The 18,213-nt window shown below is 36.3% G+C and overlaps 1 protein-coding gene across 1 annotated transcript; it reads left to right on the top strand.

Annotated features, from left to right (window-relative positions):
* The first annotated feature begins 1,300 nt into the window (after positions 1-1,300).
* Positions 1,301-18,046, top strand: LOC103708346 (mitochondrial adenine nucleotide transporter ADNT1-like). Its single transcript, XM_008793230.4, has 8 exons — positions 1,301-1,830; positions 3,572-3,620; positions 7,782-7,945; positions 9,874-9,911; positions 15,617-15,729; positions 15,887-16,000; positions 17,006-17,350; positions 17,496-18,046. Exons 1-8 carry the CDS (start codon positions 1,664-1,666, stop codon positions 17,577-17,579), a joined length of 1,074 nt encoding a protein of 357 aa, XP_008791452.1. The 5' UTR covers positions 1,301-1,663; the 3' UTR covers positions 17,580-18,046.
* Positions 18,047-18,213: the final 167 nt, after the last annotated feature.

Genomic DNA, 18,213 nt, shown 5'->3' with positions numbered 1-18,213 from the left:
AATGGTAAAGCAACAAAGCTAGCAATGGTGCTAGCGTCAGAAGCGATGACTATAGTGGCAGGGGAGGCGACAACAATAATGATAGAGATGGTATAGAATATATATATATTTCTTTTTTTAAAATTATTAAAAGTAAATATTTTTATTTTTTAAATAAAAGAAGTGTAATTTAAAAAAAATAAAATAATAGCATCATGCTTCTTGTTAAAAATGTTTATGTTACTGTACTATATTTTCATATATTCTCTTTTTTGCGGTGCTTTTACATTTTTTTATCTCAAATTCTATAATTTTATTTTTTAAAAAAAAGAAAAGAAAAACAATGCCAAAGCACATTCAAAGCAAATTATATATATATATAATACATACATACATATCTAGATGTCCTAAATTTTTTTTTCAAATAAGTTAAATTTGGATCTGGTCGAATAAATTTAATTTACTTTATAGAAAAGCTGCCTCTATTTTTGGAGAGGCAGCTGGTAGTTTTGAGCTAGGTAGTGTACACCTTTAATTTTTTTTGATTAAAAAAATAGAGAGAATCGATTCGAGGTGTCAAGGCATGGCTGGAATCCACAAAAGTTTGCTTATATTGAAATCAAGACATTTAACTGACCCACTTGCACTCCTTTAATGAATATTTGGTTCACATAGGTTAAAAACTTATGCTTCATTGATCGATCCTTTCCCAAAAAAAAAGTTACAAAAAGAGCTTGATCTGAATGAAGGATGTGTTATATCAGTCGAATAACCTATCGTTCACTAAATAATCCATCAACTAATGTATCTTGAAAAAAGTTGATGCCACAATGAGAACTATCAATCCAAATCGACAAATCAATGCCAAATATAACAAATAGAAATTTCCATTCTTATCTTTATTCATCATTCTAGACACGACTCCAAAATGCTTCCCCCACCATTCATCTTAGTTATATCCAAAACATCAAAATATTATTTGGACATCCTTGTTTGCTTATCTTTTTAAATTTCCGTGCAAATTATATGCCATGTGTAAGAAAATAAAGGTCCAATATCAATTTTTCAGAAGGTTTTATTGCAAAATTACAATTAACTCCCTAGCGAATATGTAATCACCGCTATGATTCTCCATATAAATATACACTCCCTCCACCATATATCTCGCTGTAGTGATCCACCACTGCACCAGCGGTCGGAGCCACCTGTAAACCTTCCAAATATTTTCATTCATTTGTTTTTTGGGGGGCCCGGCCCAACTAAACGGCCCGGAGGCTCACCCACACGGCAATGTAGGTTTCTTTTCGGAAAAGCAGAGGGGAAAACGAAGAAAAACAAAAGAACGGGAGCCGACCCCCCTTGGATCCATTCGCACTCCCATCTTTCCCCCATGTAAGCAATACCCTCGCCGTCACCGATAACCCAACTCCTTGAGCAACCTCACCCTCCGCCCCCTCTTCTATCCGCCGTCGCCGAGAAGCGGAAGGAGAAGGAAAGAATCCGAGAGCAAGAAGTGGAGACGGCTGCCGTGTGAACCCTCCTATCTGATCGCTCGCTTGCTGGTGATTCGATCACCTCCTCCTCCTCCTCCTCCTCCGCCGCCGCCGCCTCCTGTGGAACTAGGCTTTTGTGAGGGTTTGTTCCCCTCCGCCGCTGGGTCTTGCTTAGGGTCTGGTAGGGTTTCATGGCGTCGGAGGATGTCGTTGGGAAGAGCACGAGCGAGTCGGCGGTGACGACGATCGTGAATCTGGCGGAGGAGGCGAAGCTCGCCAGGGAGGGCGTCAAGGCACCCGGGCATGAGCTCCTCAGCATCTGCAAGTCGCTCGTGGCCGGCGGCGTCGCCGGTGGAGTGTGAGTTCTTGAAAACTTCATTTCTTGCCAATATATGAGACATATTTCCGTTTTCTTGTTTTTTTGTCGATTTCCCCTATTTCTGCATTGTTTATTTTAATTTATCTCGTTTAAATTTTTTTGGGTAGCGACATTATCTTCTGACTGCTATTTTTTTAATCCGTATTTGTTCCCTCTTCCCTTCTAAATTTTTAATATTTTCGTTTCTTGCTTGTATGATGTTAAACCCTAACCAAGGTCTTGATTCTTGTCTATGGCGAGAAGCATTGTGGCATTCTGATAGCTGCTTTAGGATAATATTTGTTGCCCTTGAATGGTAAAAGGGAACCCCGTACTGCAATAGTGTCTGTTCGATGCTTGTACTGACAATTATGTTGGAGGACGTGGACATCCACATATGATATTATATTGTGATATCAGAGCCTACTAGGTCAACCCTCTTTGTTCAGATTGTTGGTGTTTCTACAACTACTTAGATGCAAGTGTCACAAGGGAACGATTGCATTAAACAAATTATTTATGTGGTTATATTTAACACATGCACGAGATATAGGAAAATAGAGAAAAATAAGTTTCATGAAAATAGTTTACTAAAGTTAGGAAGCAGATGGATGATTCTTGAATCTCGCCAGAGGAGGTTTGATGCCTAGGTGGATGAATGTGGTTACTAAGATGCACCAGTCTATTATGACAGCTGACTAGGTGAGGACTTGTGGCTTCTTTAACTCTTGGATAGAAATGATGATTGAAGAATAAGAATGTGATTGACAACCCCTTCTGCTTATTTGCAGAACTTTGCAGTGTTAGTAGCATGAAAGCCATTCATCTTTAGCTTTTTTTGTGGAAAAGGGACCTTTGGTGGGATTTTAGCATTCTGATTTTTTTTTTTTGGAGAAGCACCTATAACTTTTGTTCCTCATGAAAATTATGAAGATTTGGCAAATAAGAAATATAATTACTTGGGTCCCTCTGAATCTTTCTAAATGTTATGATATTGTAATGCAATGCAAGTTGCTTTATTTTTGCTGAAGTCTACGTTGACACCCCAAGTCATAAGGTAACATAAACTTCTATATCTTTTCCATGTAAACCACTTCATGCTTCCCCTGTTGTAAAGTCAACCTACAGGAATGGTGTGTCAGGAACATGTTCAGCAGATCTAATTGGACTATTTTTTAGGTTTTGTAAGAGGCCATGGACTATTTTTTTGGTTTTGTAAGAGGCCATGGACTATTTTTGATCTTCATATGATCACATGATTTGCTGACCTGTATTTTGCTACCATTTGTTCTCTGTTCCCACTTTTTGTCTACCTGTGGCCTCTTATGCATTAATCCTGAAGACTAATTCTCCCAGTCTTTTGCATGAGTACATGCACCTTACGATTCCTCTCTCCTTCTTGAAATGCACAAGAAGATGTGTTAAAGCCCAAACCCAAAACTCCTTTTTTTCACTGAGAAGCTTTCACGTAAGCATATTGATTAGGTGTGGTCCCCTATGCAGGAAATATGCATTTTCTCCATTTATTGATGTTGTCATTTTCAGCATTCATTTGACCTCTCCCATGATATTACATTCGAGAATCTAAAAACTGTTGTCACTAGTGACCTAAGTAAGTCTAGTTGTACTAGTCTGTCATTTTTGCGTATTACAATTTTGGAATGATGTTCCATATTATTAATGCTATTTTGATAGCATGCTTGTTGTTGCACTTAATTTTATTGCAATGGGATTTGTGCAGGTCACGGACTGCTGTTGCTCCACTTGAGCGATTAAAAATCTTGCTTCAGGTTGGTTTTCTTTTTAATTTCCTTTCTTTTTTCCTTGGGTTTTTGACTGCTGTTTTCTTACAGCATGTTTTTTTTCCTTCCCAACTATTAAAGTTGTTTAAAAAATTTGTATGTTAGTAGATCATTATGTATTGCAAATTAATTTATTTTGGATCTAAGCTCGAGTTCTTTGACTTGTTATTGCATGTCTTGTGAATGAGGCAGCTTTTTGAATAGATGTAAACAACTAACACAACAATCGTGAATGGGGCAATTTTTGGGTGGGTGCATTCTATGCATGACATTTACTTCCAAAAAATCTTTGCCAGTTTGTACTTCTAAGGACAGCAATTTTTTTCATAGATTAAGCCTTCCATGTTTGTTTTCTTTCCTCACCTATCTCATAAGGAATATGAACTATATCAAGTTATTAATCTATCTATGTCATGTCTAACATGATAGAAATGCACCTGTGTGCATTACATTAACAAAATAAATCTTCTCCTTCTTCCTTCTCCGGTCACCATCTCTGCTTGTTTTTACAAATGATCTTCTCTATTTGGTCTAGATCTATAGTATGAGATATTTTGCTCCTTCTCTTTCAGTCCATGATATACCTTTCAATGCCATTGCAAGTATCCGAATGCAATAAAATGAATGAAAATATTGATAATCAAGCATCGGCTTGTGTTAAAATAAGAAGATTAAAATATGTTAAATTCCATAATAGAATTGTGGAAGAAAGCTTAGTAGATGTAAATATGGAGTATATGGACTCAATGTTCTAAAAAGAGGTTGTGGTATGCAGGCAGTCAAGGGATCGCATAATGCATATGCGGTATGTGAACCACATATACAAGTGCATATGCGGTTCCTATTTTTTGACTAAAATTAATATAACAAATTAAATACCATAGTAACCAGAAAAAAGATAGTAATATTTTTTAGATATAGTAATATTTTTATATATAGTAATATCTTTGAGATATATTATAACACTACTAAAAATAATAAAAACTAACAGTAATTACTTACCGCTCAGTGCCTAATACCTATACTCATAATTAATCAATATTTTAATATTATTAGTACCCTTATTAGGCTCACTTGAAACCCAACATAGAACCTGATCATCAGCTTAAACTTGCTTCACCTGCACAGCCCCACATAAGAGTGGATTGTATATGTGGCTCTGCAATGCCAAGTGGTCTCACATGTAGTTGTACGTTGTTAAGCAGGCAATGTGTGCAGTCACGCAATGCTAAGTGGACTGCTTTTGGAGTCTTTATGTGGTATGGCTGCATATAGGCAATGCGGTATGGTTAAGGGACCAGTTATGCGTTTGCAAGTACATACACTGTGGTGTGCACCATATTTTAAAACATTGTATAGTGGCCTTAAAATATATTTTTTTGGACTTCTTAAATGTTTCTGGACTTTGGTCACTTTGAGGATTTGCAAAATAAATTTTACCATATCATTTGAACCTCAAGTTGAGCTTGAAGAAATCCGTCCTTATCCATACCTTTTATGTTTTGTAGGCCAATTTTGCTTTTAAAAGGCATCATAATTTCATTATACAGTATCCATTTGTGTTCCTTTTTTTTAAATAATTATTATCTCTATTAAGTAGTTACTTTAATGTTTCCTTGCATATGCATATAAAGTTTGTATGGACACAAAAATATGTGAGCCATAGCTTATGAAATATTGATCGAGAATATAAGACAAAGGTGGTCTTGATGATTGGTTTTCATTATAGATGCTCAATGGCGGTGAGTGCTAGAAGACCTACTGTTGTGTAAATTCCAAAGCGAGTCACTGTTGGTAGCATATTCAGGAATTGGCATGATTTTCTGCCTTGGAAACTTAGCAGTCAAATTTTTGACAAACTATTTTGTCTTCTTTTATGGTTGAGCTTGTTTTGACCCCACGAAATCAACAAATTGAATATCATTTAGAGAAGTTGAGAGATGAGTTGAACTCACAAAATTGTGTCAAAATTGTTGGTTTTATAGAAGTTAATGAATAATTGTTAGAAAAATCAAGTAGGCTAGAGTAACTTCTTATGAAATATTTGAAGCAAGGAATGTCGAACCGAGCCAAACCGCCCGGATTGCCCGGTTTGGCCTGTTCCAAGCCGACCCGATGGGAAACTGGATCAGTTCGGCCTTTGGATTCGGTTCTAGCCCCGAGCCAACCAGAAAAGGTCTAAACCGAACCTTACGTTCCAGAATTGTCCGGAACCTTCCGGGACCAGCCGGTTTGCACCGAGTCGACCCGGTTCTGAACTAGCCTCCTCTCTTTTTCTTTGTCTGGTGTTAAATGTTGTTCGGAAGGCCCAAGAAGGCCTTCTTAACAACATTTGTAAGCGGCGGAGAACTTTTCGCCTTTTCTCCTTTCCAACGGGTCAAAAATCATACCGATTCAGCACTTCAGAAATAAGATCCAAGTCTAAATAACGTATGCTTCCTCTATCTTTTTTTTTCTCTTTTTTTGGGTTTGAAAAAATAGCTCGAAAATTGCAAAATAAGGAATGATCATGTCAAAATTTTCGATTTGGGCTTGATTTTATTATATGTTGTAGATCTATGGACGATCTATACGACGACCTAACAATTTTTAATTTTTGGATTATATATAATTTTTTAAAAATAAAAATATATATTTTGTGTTAAAAAATAAAAAAATATTTTAAAATATAAAAATTTTAAAAATAAAAATTAGAACTGTATTTAAGGGCATGTAAGCTACTTTCTAGCAAAATTTGGTGTCCATCATTCAAGTTTTGATGCAATCAAGCGTACGGTGGACTAGGCTTAAATTTGAAAAAAATAAAGAAATAAGTAGCTTTTGATGCATACTCAAGGGCCTAGAAAAATACACGCAGCATTCATTATTGGGTTCTACATGGATCTTAGTTAAAATTAGTATTTTGAAATATTAATATTTAAAAATTATTTTTAATTCGAAAATAATTAAAAATATTTAAATAATATCAAAAAAATAAAAATTAGTTTATGAGACAGTCGCAGGGTGGTCTTTCATTCACTGATGAGTTCCAATTTAAGCATGTACACAGGAAGGCACCAGCTGATGTGCCTTCTGACTATGCTGATGATCTGGATATCTACGAGAGGCATTGCCACTCGATCCGATTTTAGATATCGGTATGTATGTTGTACTTTAAATATATGTAATTAATTATGTTGTTTTATAATTTTTATTTCACTACTTGATTTGAGAATATTTTATATTGCTCCTTGTAGCATATGCAACATCTCACTAATAATTTTATGATTTGTATCATTTTAAAACAATAAGATGCATTATTTAGGTTAAACCAGAATCATAAAAACATCAAAAAATATAAAAAAAAATCAAAAAACATCAAATTAGATTTAAAATCATCGAAAAAGTTCAAAAACAATGATTACCAATTAAATCAACTTGAAATACTCTAAAAAAGAAATTGAGCATGCCAGTGCCGGCCCTACCGTACCGAACCGTCTGCCGACCAGTATGGATCTCGGTACCGGTTTGGCGGATCTTTATTTGAAATCATTGATATATGGTTCAAATAGTGCTTAAGCTACAATTCCATTTTCCCTCCATAATGTTATTCTATTAAATAGAGATCACAACACTTATTGAGTGCTAGATATACATAATTACAATACAAAATATCAAATAAAGATAATTTTTAAAGTTACATATTTTCTTTTGCTTTCCAAAATATTCGTATATAATCAATTAAACATTTACAACGCCTTGATATGTGGTCTTAGCAAAATTCTTTCATTTAAGGAGAAGCATGTTATGTGGTGCTAGAGGGTTGTTAAGCTACACAGACGCATGACGCATGCATGTTTTTTTTAGTTAAAAATGGAATTTATTGAGGTGGTATGGGCATGTATGTTATTGATTGAAGGAGGCAAGTACCAGTACTTCAATCGTTGTTGAAGAATGTAGGGAGAGCAGGGGAAAACCTAAGTGACTTTGATGGAAGGTGTGATAAAGGTTATGGAAAAGGTTAGATAGCATCCAGGTAGCTAAATTGGAATTTTTGGCAAACAAGGTTTTATTAAAGCCAGTGTCAAATACAATAACGACATGTCATTATAGCCTTTGTATTTATAGAACATAACTTTTTAACTGCACAGTATTGCGGACAAATTGCAGGTCCAAAATCCTCACAATATAAAGTATAATGGAACGATTCAAGGCCTTAAATACATATGGAGATCTGAGGGTTTTCGAGGACTATTCAAAGGCAATGGTACTAACTGTGCACGCATTGTCCCAAACTCGGCAGTCAAGTTCTTTAGCTATGAGCAAGCAGCCAGGTATCATTTTAAATTCTACAATCACATTTTTGCATTGTCTACGTGAATGTAATGCATGTTTTTGTAAGTATAAAAGGTTTAAAGTACTGCTATATTGCTGTGTTCTGACATCTACTTTTGTTTCATGCTGTCTGTCTTGCTATGTTCCACTGGCATGTCAGACTGGTAGGACACTGAAACTGTGCAATAGAAATGCTTGAGATACACTTAATCTTAGATTCCTCTTACATACGGTTGTTTGTTATCCTTAGATAAAGTTCAGATGGAGGTTTGGGATAAATCATGCTGCAAGCAAAGCTAAAGCAATTGTGGACCGCATATCCAAGGTTTGTTGATGGGAATTGATAAGCAGAGAAGCTAGGGAAAAAATGCAATGCAGACTACAGGGTCAAAACTAAATTCTAGAAAGACATTGTTGATCCAAACATGCTTCTTGATCATTGTCAGATTTTTTAATCCAACCTCCATACAATGAACATTTATAGATTTGATTTCCTTCAAATGTCCTAGTTTTAGTACAGTTATTCAAGGAGTTAATTGCCAAATGGTAGAATAATACAATCAAACAGCCAATGGCTGCTCGTATGTTGTTCAAGTATGTCTGGAAACCCCATTTGATGGTCTTTAGCTATTAAATACAAATCCACTTGTCTTTTTTTTGTGTTTACTCCATATTTTTGATTATTTGAAATAAGATAGTAGTTATTTTCACTCGGAGAAAAATTTTATTCTCTTGATACTGAAAATTCCTATATGAGTCTAACACGTTTTATTCTTTACTGACACTTCAACATCTAGGCTAATGGTATTTTTTGGTAAACTAGGTAATGATGATTATTGAGAAATATGTTGCCCCTTCTAGTGAGGAGTTTTGATGAGGGTATTAACTCTGCGAGAGTTATTATCTTCTAGTATTATAATTGTGACTCTGGTGTGTGCATCTCAACCCCCCAGTTCCATTCCACTGTGGGGTCCAAGCCTTGCTTTGATTTCATCGATAAATTGTTTCTAGTTCTAACTCAAATCTCCATCCTTGTTTTCCAAGAAAGTTTTTGTCCTTGTACTCCACCAGGCGTGCACGTGCATGTGCACCGCATGTTCTGAATACAGTTCAATTAAATCGTTAGTCGTTTAATGGGCATTGATATATTAATAATAGTTAATCTGTATCAGAAGTTGAATCTTATAATATCGCCTGTCCTTGAACTTTTTTTTTTATTTCATCTGGACAAGAGCTCTATATGCTAAATTGTCTTTTTGTTATCTATTCTCCCTTGTCCATATAAAATCATGAACAGGTTCTGTCAAGAAGCTTCCATGTCCTGTAGATTTAAGGTAAATCATTACACCTGTCCAAACTTAGCTAGTTTGTAAAAACTGACTATGATTTTTAGCCGACTCAATTTTCCATAAAAACTAGTTGTTGGGCCTGATTGTCATCATTATAATGATGTGAAGAGACTGGTTGCATGGGCTCTCTCCTTTTTCAATTATTTTCTCCTTACATGCATATGCATTTCCTTTTTTACTAGTACACACAGTCTCTCCCTTTTCAATAAATTTCTTGTTTCTTGTTTTACCCCAGAGACAACCGGTCCTTCTACAGCATTAACAGATGGATTATTGTGTATGTGTGACCATACCTGCAATTCAATTTTTCAAGCATAGATTAAGGTCAAATTTTGCTGGATGACATAATTTTGTACATGAACGTGCATGTGCAGAATGTATATTCTTCAGAACTTGTGTGCTGGCTATGCTTTGTTGAAAGTTGATCTGTCATTGAACATATCACAATCTAGTGATACACATCTCATTCATATATAATTATGGAATCCATTTGATATTTATTAAGTGCAGTAGATTTTTAAAACATATGGGACCTATTTATTTTCTTCCTTTTCTTAAAATTTTGAAATTTTTTGCAGTGGAATTTTGTGGTTTTACCGTCGGCAATCAGGCAATGGTATGACCATCCTTATCTTTCTAAGCCATTTTTTATATTATGAGGCAGCTTTTATGAGGTTGTCAATGATTTACTAATTAATATCACATTACATCACTTAGCTGTTATTCAAATATCCACCAATCCTGATATTTGAAAATTTTGCAAGGCATGCCCCCTTTTCTCCATGAGTGGAGTACCACATATATATATGCACTCTACACAAAAAGACTTGATCTTGTGCCAGGCTTTCGAAGCTTTTTGGTCATTGTTTACTGATATGTGAAAAATGGAAAATCTAGTTGTATGTAATATTTTAAGCAGGTTAGATTATCAGGTTTCCAGTATCAATATTCCTTGTTTGCATTTTAATTAATGCAAAATTTAAAACATTTATAGCCTTCACAAATATCTTAGGAATAATGGCTGCTCAAAGAGGTTCCAGACTTTTATTTCTAACCTTTTTTCAGTTCCAAGTATGCATCGGTACTTCTTACAATTTTAATGATGGTTAGCAACTTTTTTTAACTCTATTAAAGGAACTAATGCTTTACTTTGCATTGGGTTATTCATTTCTGTTAATGTGTTAGAACTATGATTATATGTGAATTTGAAGTCTCAAATGAATGTATTCTCATTGGTATTTGAGATTGCCCGTTGCCTTCATCTGCGTGCTACATTGGTCAGTATTTGACACAATTGTTGTTTTGTCATATTGCACCAACGTATGCGGCCCAAAGCTTCTCTAAAAAAAAACATACACCCCATAGCAGCAAACACCTTTTTCTGCCCTCAAAAGCTATTCTGGATAGCAGCATAATGACGAAGTCATGTTTTGTCTTCGAAAAGAGATCAAAATTCTCTGAACCTCTAATTTTTAAAATATATGTTTGATTAGGATAATACTTCATGCACATTTTTTAGACACCGGGTGTTATATCCAATCCACGTTACATAGAAGTATAAAACTTTCCACACCATATTAACCTCTATGGAGCATAAAATAACAACAACATAATATTATTAGAAGTAAATTTAAATGTCTAAGAAGTTCTATTCTAATTAACATATTAAATGAATAAATCTTTTTTGGTTGGTCTGTTTCTGGAGGATAAGCAATATTGATCAGTACCAAGTCAGTACAATGTTCATGAGGAGAGTATGTCCTTGCTGGTGAGGCTTCAAGGGAGTTTGCATATGGTATAATGCATCATGTGCTCCAGGTTTTGAAATTATGCTGACTTAAATTTTTGAGCAGGATAAGGGTGGTCATTGTTAGGAAAGGGGTTCACAAGTTTTTTACCCCTCCTCGAGCTTTTTGTCCTTGCTGCAGTACATTCTCTGCAAGAAATATCCTATATCCTCTACATTAGGTATCACATTAGTACGGGGTTCATTGTCTCTCGAGCATAGGTGTGCATATAATGCTGGCAACTTCAGAAAGTTTTCTATCTGGCTGATGGCATATTATTAGGCTTTTGATGATCAGTGGAAAGTGCAGTAGTTGTGTCTTGCAACAAGAAACTTGCATATTTGTTGTGAAGATGCTAATTGACAAATCACACATCTTTGGACTCTAGGTATTATGCAATTAATTTATATTTTTATTCCAGTGTCAACTATGCCTGCAACAATGATTGTTTTAAGTCAAAATAGATTGCGGTCTAGCCATAGTGCTTAAATTCTTAAGGTTTGAACGTTTCTGTTGGTGGTACTCATGAAGTCATTCCTATCTTATGGTGACCTTTATAGGATATTAAGGAAGATAGTTTTTCTTGGAAGTTCAAGGATTGATAAGGCAAACATTTTGGATATTTGAGAATTTGTGAAGCTTAATATCTAGAGAGCTTCATGAGGAATATGGTATAGGAGGAAATTTTGTAGTTGATGTAAAAAAATAATGACCGTGAACTTTTGCCATGAAGGGTAAAGCAAGCATTGTTCCTGATGAGGTTCATAATGACAAGGTATACAGTGCTAGACCGAATCAGTGCAAATTGGCCCGTATTGGGTTGAACCATCCGGTTTTGCTAACTTATGAGCAATTTGACTCAGTTTGAGGGCTAAATCGGTCCAATTCTCATTAAACCCTCTACTCTTTTTCTTGCTCGATCGCACTTACCTCACGTGAGTTCTCGCTCATGACCCTTCATGAGGTGGAGACCCTCGTCATGAAGGTTTTTGACTTGTAGTTGCTAATGCTGACATTGACAACAACACTGACAACAAGGCTGACGGTGGGTATTCCCTCTCTCTCTCTCTCTCTCTCTCCCTCCCTCCCTCTGTCCCTCTCTCAGTGTCTACCCTGTCTTGCTCTCCCCCCATCTCTCTCTCTCCCCCTCCATTCTCTCCCCCCCCCTCTCTCTCTCTTTCCCCCTTCTTGTCTCTCTCACTCCCTCTTTCTCTCCTCTCCGACTCCCCCTCCCTCCTTCTCTCCTCCTCTCTCCCTCTCTCTGTTTCTATCCCTCCCTTACTCTACCTTTCTCTTTCTCCCTCTCTCCTCTGGTTTTGAAACATCTCGGGATGGCACAATATCGGTCTGTGCGGTACGGCACATTCCAGTACTGTATCAAACCGGTAGCTGGGTGGTACGACCCTTGGTACTGCTCGGCGAACGTTGCATAATGATGTAATCTACTTCAAGGAATTGCCACTACCCATTTTACTGCTCTACAACTAGGTTGAATTACTTCTGTTGTCTCCTGATCTCCTTAGTTCTGCGGTTCTGCCTCTTTGAGTGTCTTGTTCACCTGCCTTTCACCTTTTATCTTTGAAATATCTTTTTACTCTAAATTGATTTCATTTCATGTAACTTTTTTTGACTGAGACAATGAAAAGAATGGTATACTTTTATGCTATCATGACCAGGTATTTATTAAGAGACATATGAGTGGTACCATGATAATCCTTTTTCAAATTTGTTCCATAGATATTTTTTTAGTCTTTCTCAGAATCAACTGTAGGATAATATCCAATTGGGTCAGTGAAAGTATTATAGAACAAGTCTGAAAGTAGCATGCTGAACTTGTCATACCATAAGTCTGTACTTATAAATATGAAGTCATTAAGACAACCATTCTGAAGTTCTTTTGTAGACCATTTAGTTTCAAACACTCTGAACAGTAACAATTTGTTTGAGCAGTAATAGCATGACTTGCCACGTATTGGCAAGACTATATATTCTTGACATAGCCATCAAATGGAAAAGTTTAAGCTGTCAAATAAGGCACTTGTTCTGGTTCCCTCCTTCCCTTCAACCCTTGTGCTTCCCTTTGCCATTCTAGCTGGCAGAAGCTGCAGATGACAAAGAAAGTGGTGCCAGTTGTCTCTTCACTTCATTTATGGTAAAGCTCGCAATGAAAGCATATATCATTTTGGTGAAACCTGTGGCTAGCAGGTGACAGTTTATGCATCCACTCTTTCCAGCCATTTTAGTTACCAAAAGATGGAAATGAATGGAAGTGGGTTATGGAGTAGTTTGTGTGAGAATGGCACTGTCGTGCTCTTTGTTTTGCTCTCTGCAGCTTTTGGTAAACATGTTATGAATCTCTTGTTTGATTCATAACATGTTTACCAAGAGATTCTCTTCTCACAGAGAAATGTTGGTGGACATAACAAATGGATATGTTCTATAATGTTTTACACCAGTTAGGATGCAACAAGCAAACATAAACTGGAGCTATGAATTAGTAATGGAAGCATACTAATGGCTGAAATTCATAGGAGTATTTGTGATGCACCAGATATCAATGTCATGTGGATTTGGTTATATTAGGGGCAGAAACATTCATCTGAATTTGGTTTACTCAACATGGAATTTGGATCTAGTCTAAAAATATCTGCAACCCAAGCAATTTAGACCAATAGATGAGAGTTGTTTTTTAGATATTTAGATGGTTGCAACTGTTTTAATGGGATGTGGCTAGATTTATGGTCAATGTAAGTGGAGGGAACTGATACTAGATTTGATCGGAGGTCTCGATAAAATAAAATAAAATAAAATAAAGAGATGAGAAGAATTATGCGAACAATAATAAGCAAGGATTTTGGAGTCTGCACACATATGGGGGGACTCTATCTAATTCATCCAATGCTTTATGGGGTAGGGGGTTTCTATCTAGTTTGTCCAATGCTTCGAAGGGGCTGATCACTACCTTCACTTTTCCATCTGCCTTTTGAATCAACAAATTGCAGCATTCCTAGGACTTTTGAGAGCTATCCACCAGTGAAAAAAGGAAAGTGAACCTTAGCCAATGGATAGAAGAGGCAAAAGGTTAGATGCTTAACACTTCATTGATAAAGAAGAAGCAATAAATCATATGCATAAAATTTCATTTTATATGCGGTGAGCGAAAATGCTATTAATGGGCCTCATGCCTGTTGGAGTTTAACTTAGTGTAAGGCAGTAGGCCTAGTATGTCCTGCCTATGGTTTATTGGGCTTTGCGTAATGCATAAATAGCCCATTAAGACCCAGTTATTGAGCTGATTGCTGAACTATTATTTGTTGACCCTGTAATTTTTTTGCTCCACTCTTAAATCCATTGTCATCGTCATAATCAATCTTCTGAGTTCTGATGTTTTTTTGTCATTTTTTGCCATTTGCCTAGAGGAATTCTGATTATTTTTTTTTAAAGTTAGAAACAATTTTTGTGTGCCTCAAAATTCAGATATTATTTATTACAATTTTATTTGATGGACGTCATTCATGATGACATGTCAGCTTTATTAAATTCATGGCCTTTGTAGGATGAAACATCGTGAGCTGATAAATAAAGGAGAGGGGAATCAGGCACCTTTTTAGTTCGTGTCTAAACCATGGTGTGGCATGCTAAGTTGCTACCTGTATTTTATCTCTACCTCTTGGTATCTTTTAAAGAAACCACCTGGAGAATTACTTATGAGAAATGAAGGCCAAATTGGAAAAGATAATAATATACAATCATTTATCACCATTATTATTTTCTCGACAAGGCAGTGCAACAGTCCCTTTTTGTATTTTTATCGTGCATTGTCCTGTTACTGGATAACAATCAATGGTTTCCTATCCTCTGACAGTAGTGCCTATGCCAGTAGAGACAACCTCCCCTCTCATCCATCTTTTATTGTTTTATACTTCATAAAATTCTATGGTACAATTCATGTAACTATTATCAGGCCCAAAACTCAAGTTATTTACTGGTACAGATCGTTAGAATATGTATTTGCATGCATGTTCTCTCATTGATTGATATTTCCTGACATGAAGAGGATTAGAAATGGCGATTTAAAAGGACAGGTGTCTAAGACTGCTAATTGATGTCGGAGGTTTTCCTTTTTTGCTTTTTAAGCGAATTTGGGACTCCAGAGACCAATAAATAATAATCCTTTTTTTTTGGAATTGCTTATGGATAAATGGCAAATTTTGGGTTGGGATGAAAATATAGTTCACCCTATTAATAAGCTAATTTAGTTTTCCTTTACTAGCAAAAGATGAAGAAGCTAGGGCTCTTTAAAGAAACTGCCTGATTTTTTTTTGAACTCCCCTTTTCTTCTCTAGTTGCCGTCTTTTTATGTGTGTTTGTTGTGTCCAAATTAAATTTCTTTCAGTGATAGAAAAGGCAGAGCTAAATCAGTAATATGTCAGATATTTGGACATGTAAGTTTCAGCATATTTATATGAAGTTGCTGATTTCGTCTAAATATGGCTATGGAATTGCCCAATTGTTCCATTGTTAACTCGTGCAGAAAATGCTCAACTGACTCCTGTATTGCGCCTTGGAGCTGGAGCATGTGCTGGAATAATTGCTATGTCTGCTACTTATCCTATGGACATGGTTCGGGGCAGGATAACAGTTCAGGTGCTGTTTCAGGTTTCTTCTAGCGAATTATTATTGTTATCTGTAATTCAGATAATTTGGTCCACTTGGCTCTGAGTGTGATGAAAAAGTGTTCTGGTAGTTTCTTCTTGTTCCTTGTCATTAATTCTTTTCATTCATCTTTCTTTTTTCCTGACAGACTGAGAAGTCCCCTTACCAGTATAGAGGAATGTTTCATGCACTAGGTACGGTCTACCGAGAGGAAGGCTTTCGTGCTCTGTACAAAGGCTGGCTTCCATCAGTAATAGGAGTGGTAAGTTCATTCCACACTGCAGAGGCAAGCATCCTATTTCATCCATTGTTGAACAGCCAGAAGTGTGAAAACGTTTTTGGGTTATGACTTATGTAAGTCCTGTTTTACATGTCTGGTAATCTACAGGAAAAAGACTGCTATTCATGCCTGTACTAGTAAAATCTAGTGGTCTACTAATTTTTGAGTCTCATTTTTATTAAATTGTTGCTTGAAAACTCTATGTGTAAAATATGTGATGTATATGTACTTGACATATATGAAAGCAAAATGCAGTGGGCTTTACACAGTTTGTTTAGCATTTCCATGGAAATTCATATTGTCATAGACTACTGATAGGGTTTATTCTGCTGAAAGTAAACATAACATCATTCATTCAAAAGGATGTAGTTTGATAGAATCCACATTCATAGATGCCCTAGTGATGTATTCAAATCCCAGACTAAGGTCTCTCTCTCTCTCTCCTTGATCACCTGATCCCCTCCCTCCCTTTGCAAACCACACACATACGTGAAGACATGACAATGTCGTCATCTTCATTTCTATTCTTTGCAATCCATGCTAGAATTAAAAAAATCATATTTATTTGCTTCATTTCAGTGATTTTTAATTACTCAGACGATCCAAATTTTGGGTTTGTTGGCATGTTGGACGCACAAATGCTTGAGACACTGACACTCCATGACACTTCATACCATCAAACTATAATGATCACTTACATGTCTACTTTTGTCTATTCCACATAAAAATTACTATGTAACATATGAATTAGCAAAGCTGCTATCAATTTTGTGAACTCAAGGAGAAATAGGTCCAGCTTATCACCTAATGTATGCTTAAATCAATGCATATTCACACAAACATATATATGTCGTAGGCATGTCCTTATATCCAATTTTGAAAGGTTCCCCTGTCAGATTCTTCTGGATGCTCAAATACCTGTCACGTGTCCCAGAAACATTAATTTTTACTTGTCTTTTGGAAGTTAAGTTTTGTTTGTGCTTGCAGATTCCATATGTTGGCCTCAACTTTGCTGTCTATGAATCCTTAAAGGATTGGTTAGTCAAATCCAAGCCATTGGGTCTTGTTGAAGACTCAGAGTTGAGTGTGGTGACAAGGCTTGCTTGTGGAGCTGTTGCTGGAACTATAGGCCAGACTGTTGCCTACCCTCTTGATGTCATTCGGAGAAGAATGCAGATGGTGGGTTGGAACCATGCTGCTTCTGTTGTGGCAGGCCAAAGGGGAAGCAAAGCGCCATTGGAATATACTGGAATGGTTGATGCATTTAGGAAAACAGTGCATAGTGAAGGATTTGGAGCATTATACAAGGGCCTCGTTCCCAATTCAGTGAAGGTTAGTATTTCTAATTTACTCCATCAGTTCAACAAAAGGTATCAGGCTGCCCAGCAAACCATAAGGTTCCTTGCTTGAAGAATCAAACATTACATTTATGGTACATGTTTTGTTTTAGATGTAGCTCTATTGTACTTTGTTTCAGGTGGTGCCATCCATCGCAATTGCATTTGTGACATACGAGGTTGTGAAGGATGTTCTTGGAGTAGAAATGAGAATATCGGATTGAAGCTGAAAAAAAGGGGGCCCAACTGCTATTTTGCTGGGGGCATCAACTGCTATTTTTGTAGGTGGATGGTAGAAGATAGGAAATGTGCTCGGTATTAAGGCCTCAACCCATGTTGATATCAAACCAGCACTTCAGAACCTGTTGCCAGACATCTAGCTTTGACCTCCCCAACTCAAAGAATAAATTGGCTATTGGGCAGGGAGAATTTGTGTAGCTTCCGTGTTATCTGTTAACCCTATATTTAGATTGTGTTTTGTTCGTTTGCCGTTTTATTTTCTGCTTGTCCATGTAGCATGGGCTATCTAGCTTTTTTCTTCTTTTGACAGAGCCTTCTGATTAGTCCAGAAGAAAGCCAAGTTACCAATACAATAAAAATCCTGGCCTTTTTGTTGTTCTGTTTTCTATTTTGGTATGATATTGTTTCTTTATCATACAATAATCAAATAAATATAGAACATTGATATGTAGTGTATGCATGATAGTTTGGGAGGCATTCACATCCTTTTTATTTCTAATTTTTAGGGCTTGGTCAGTGCACGAATTGTGTGGTTGATATTTTCTAATTTCAGCAGGATTTTGATGACCGGTCTCTTAAAAGACATTAATTCCACTTTCTTAATGTTCTGGTCATTGA

The sequence above is a fragment of the Phoenix dactylifera genome, chromosome 11 (assembly GCF_009389715.1).
Source record: "Phoenix dactylifera cultivar Barhee BC4 chromosome 11, palm_55x_up_171113_PBpolish2nd_filt_p, whole genome shotgun sequence".
NCBI lineage: Eukaryota > Viridiplantae > Streptophyta > Magnoliopsida > Arecales > Arecaceae > Phoenix > Phoenix dactylifera.
This window is presented reverse-complemented; position numbering and strand designations above follow the sequence as displayed.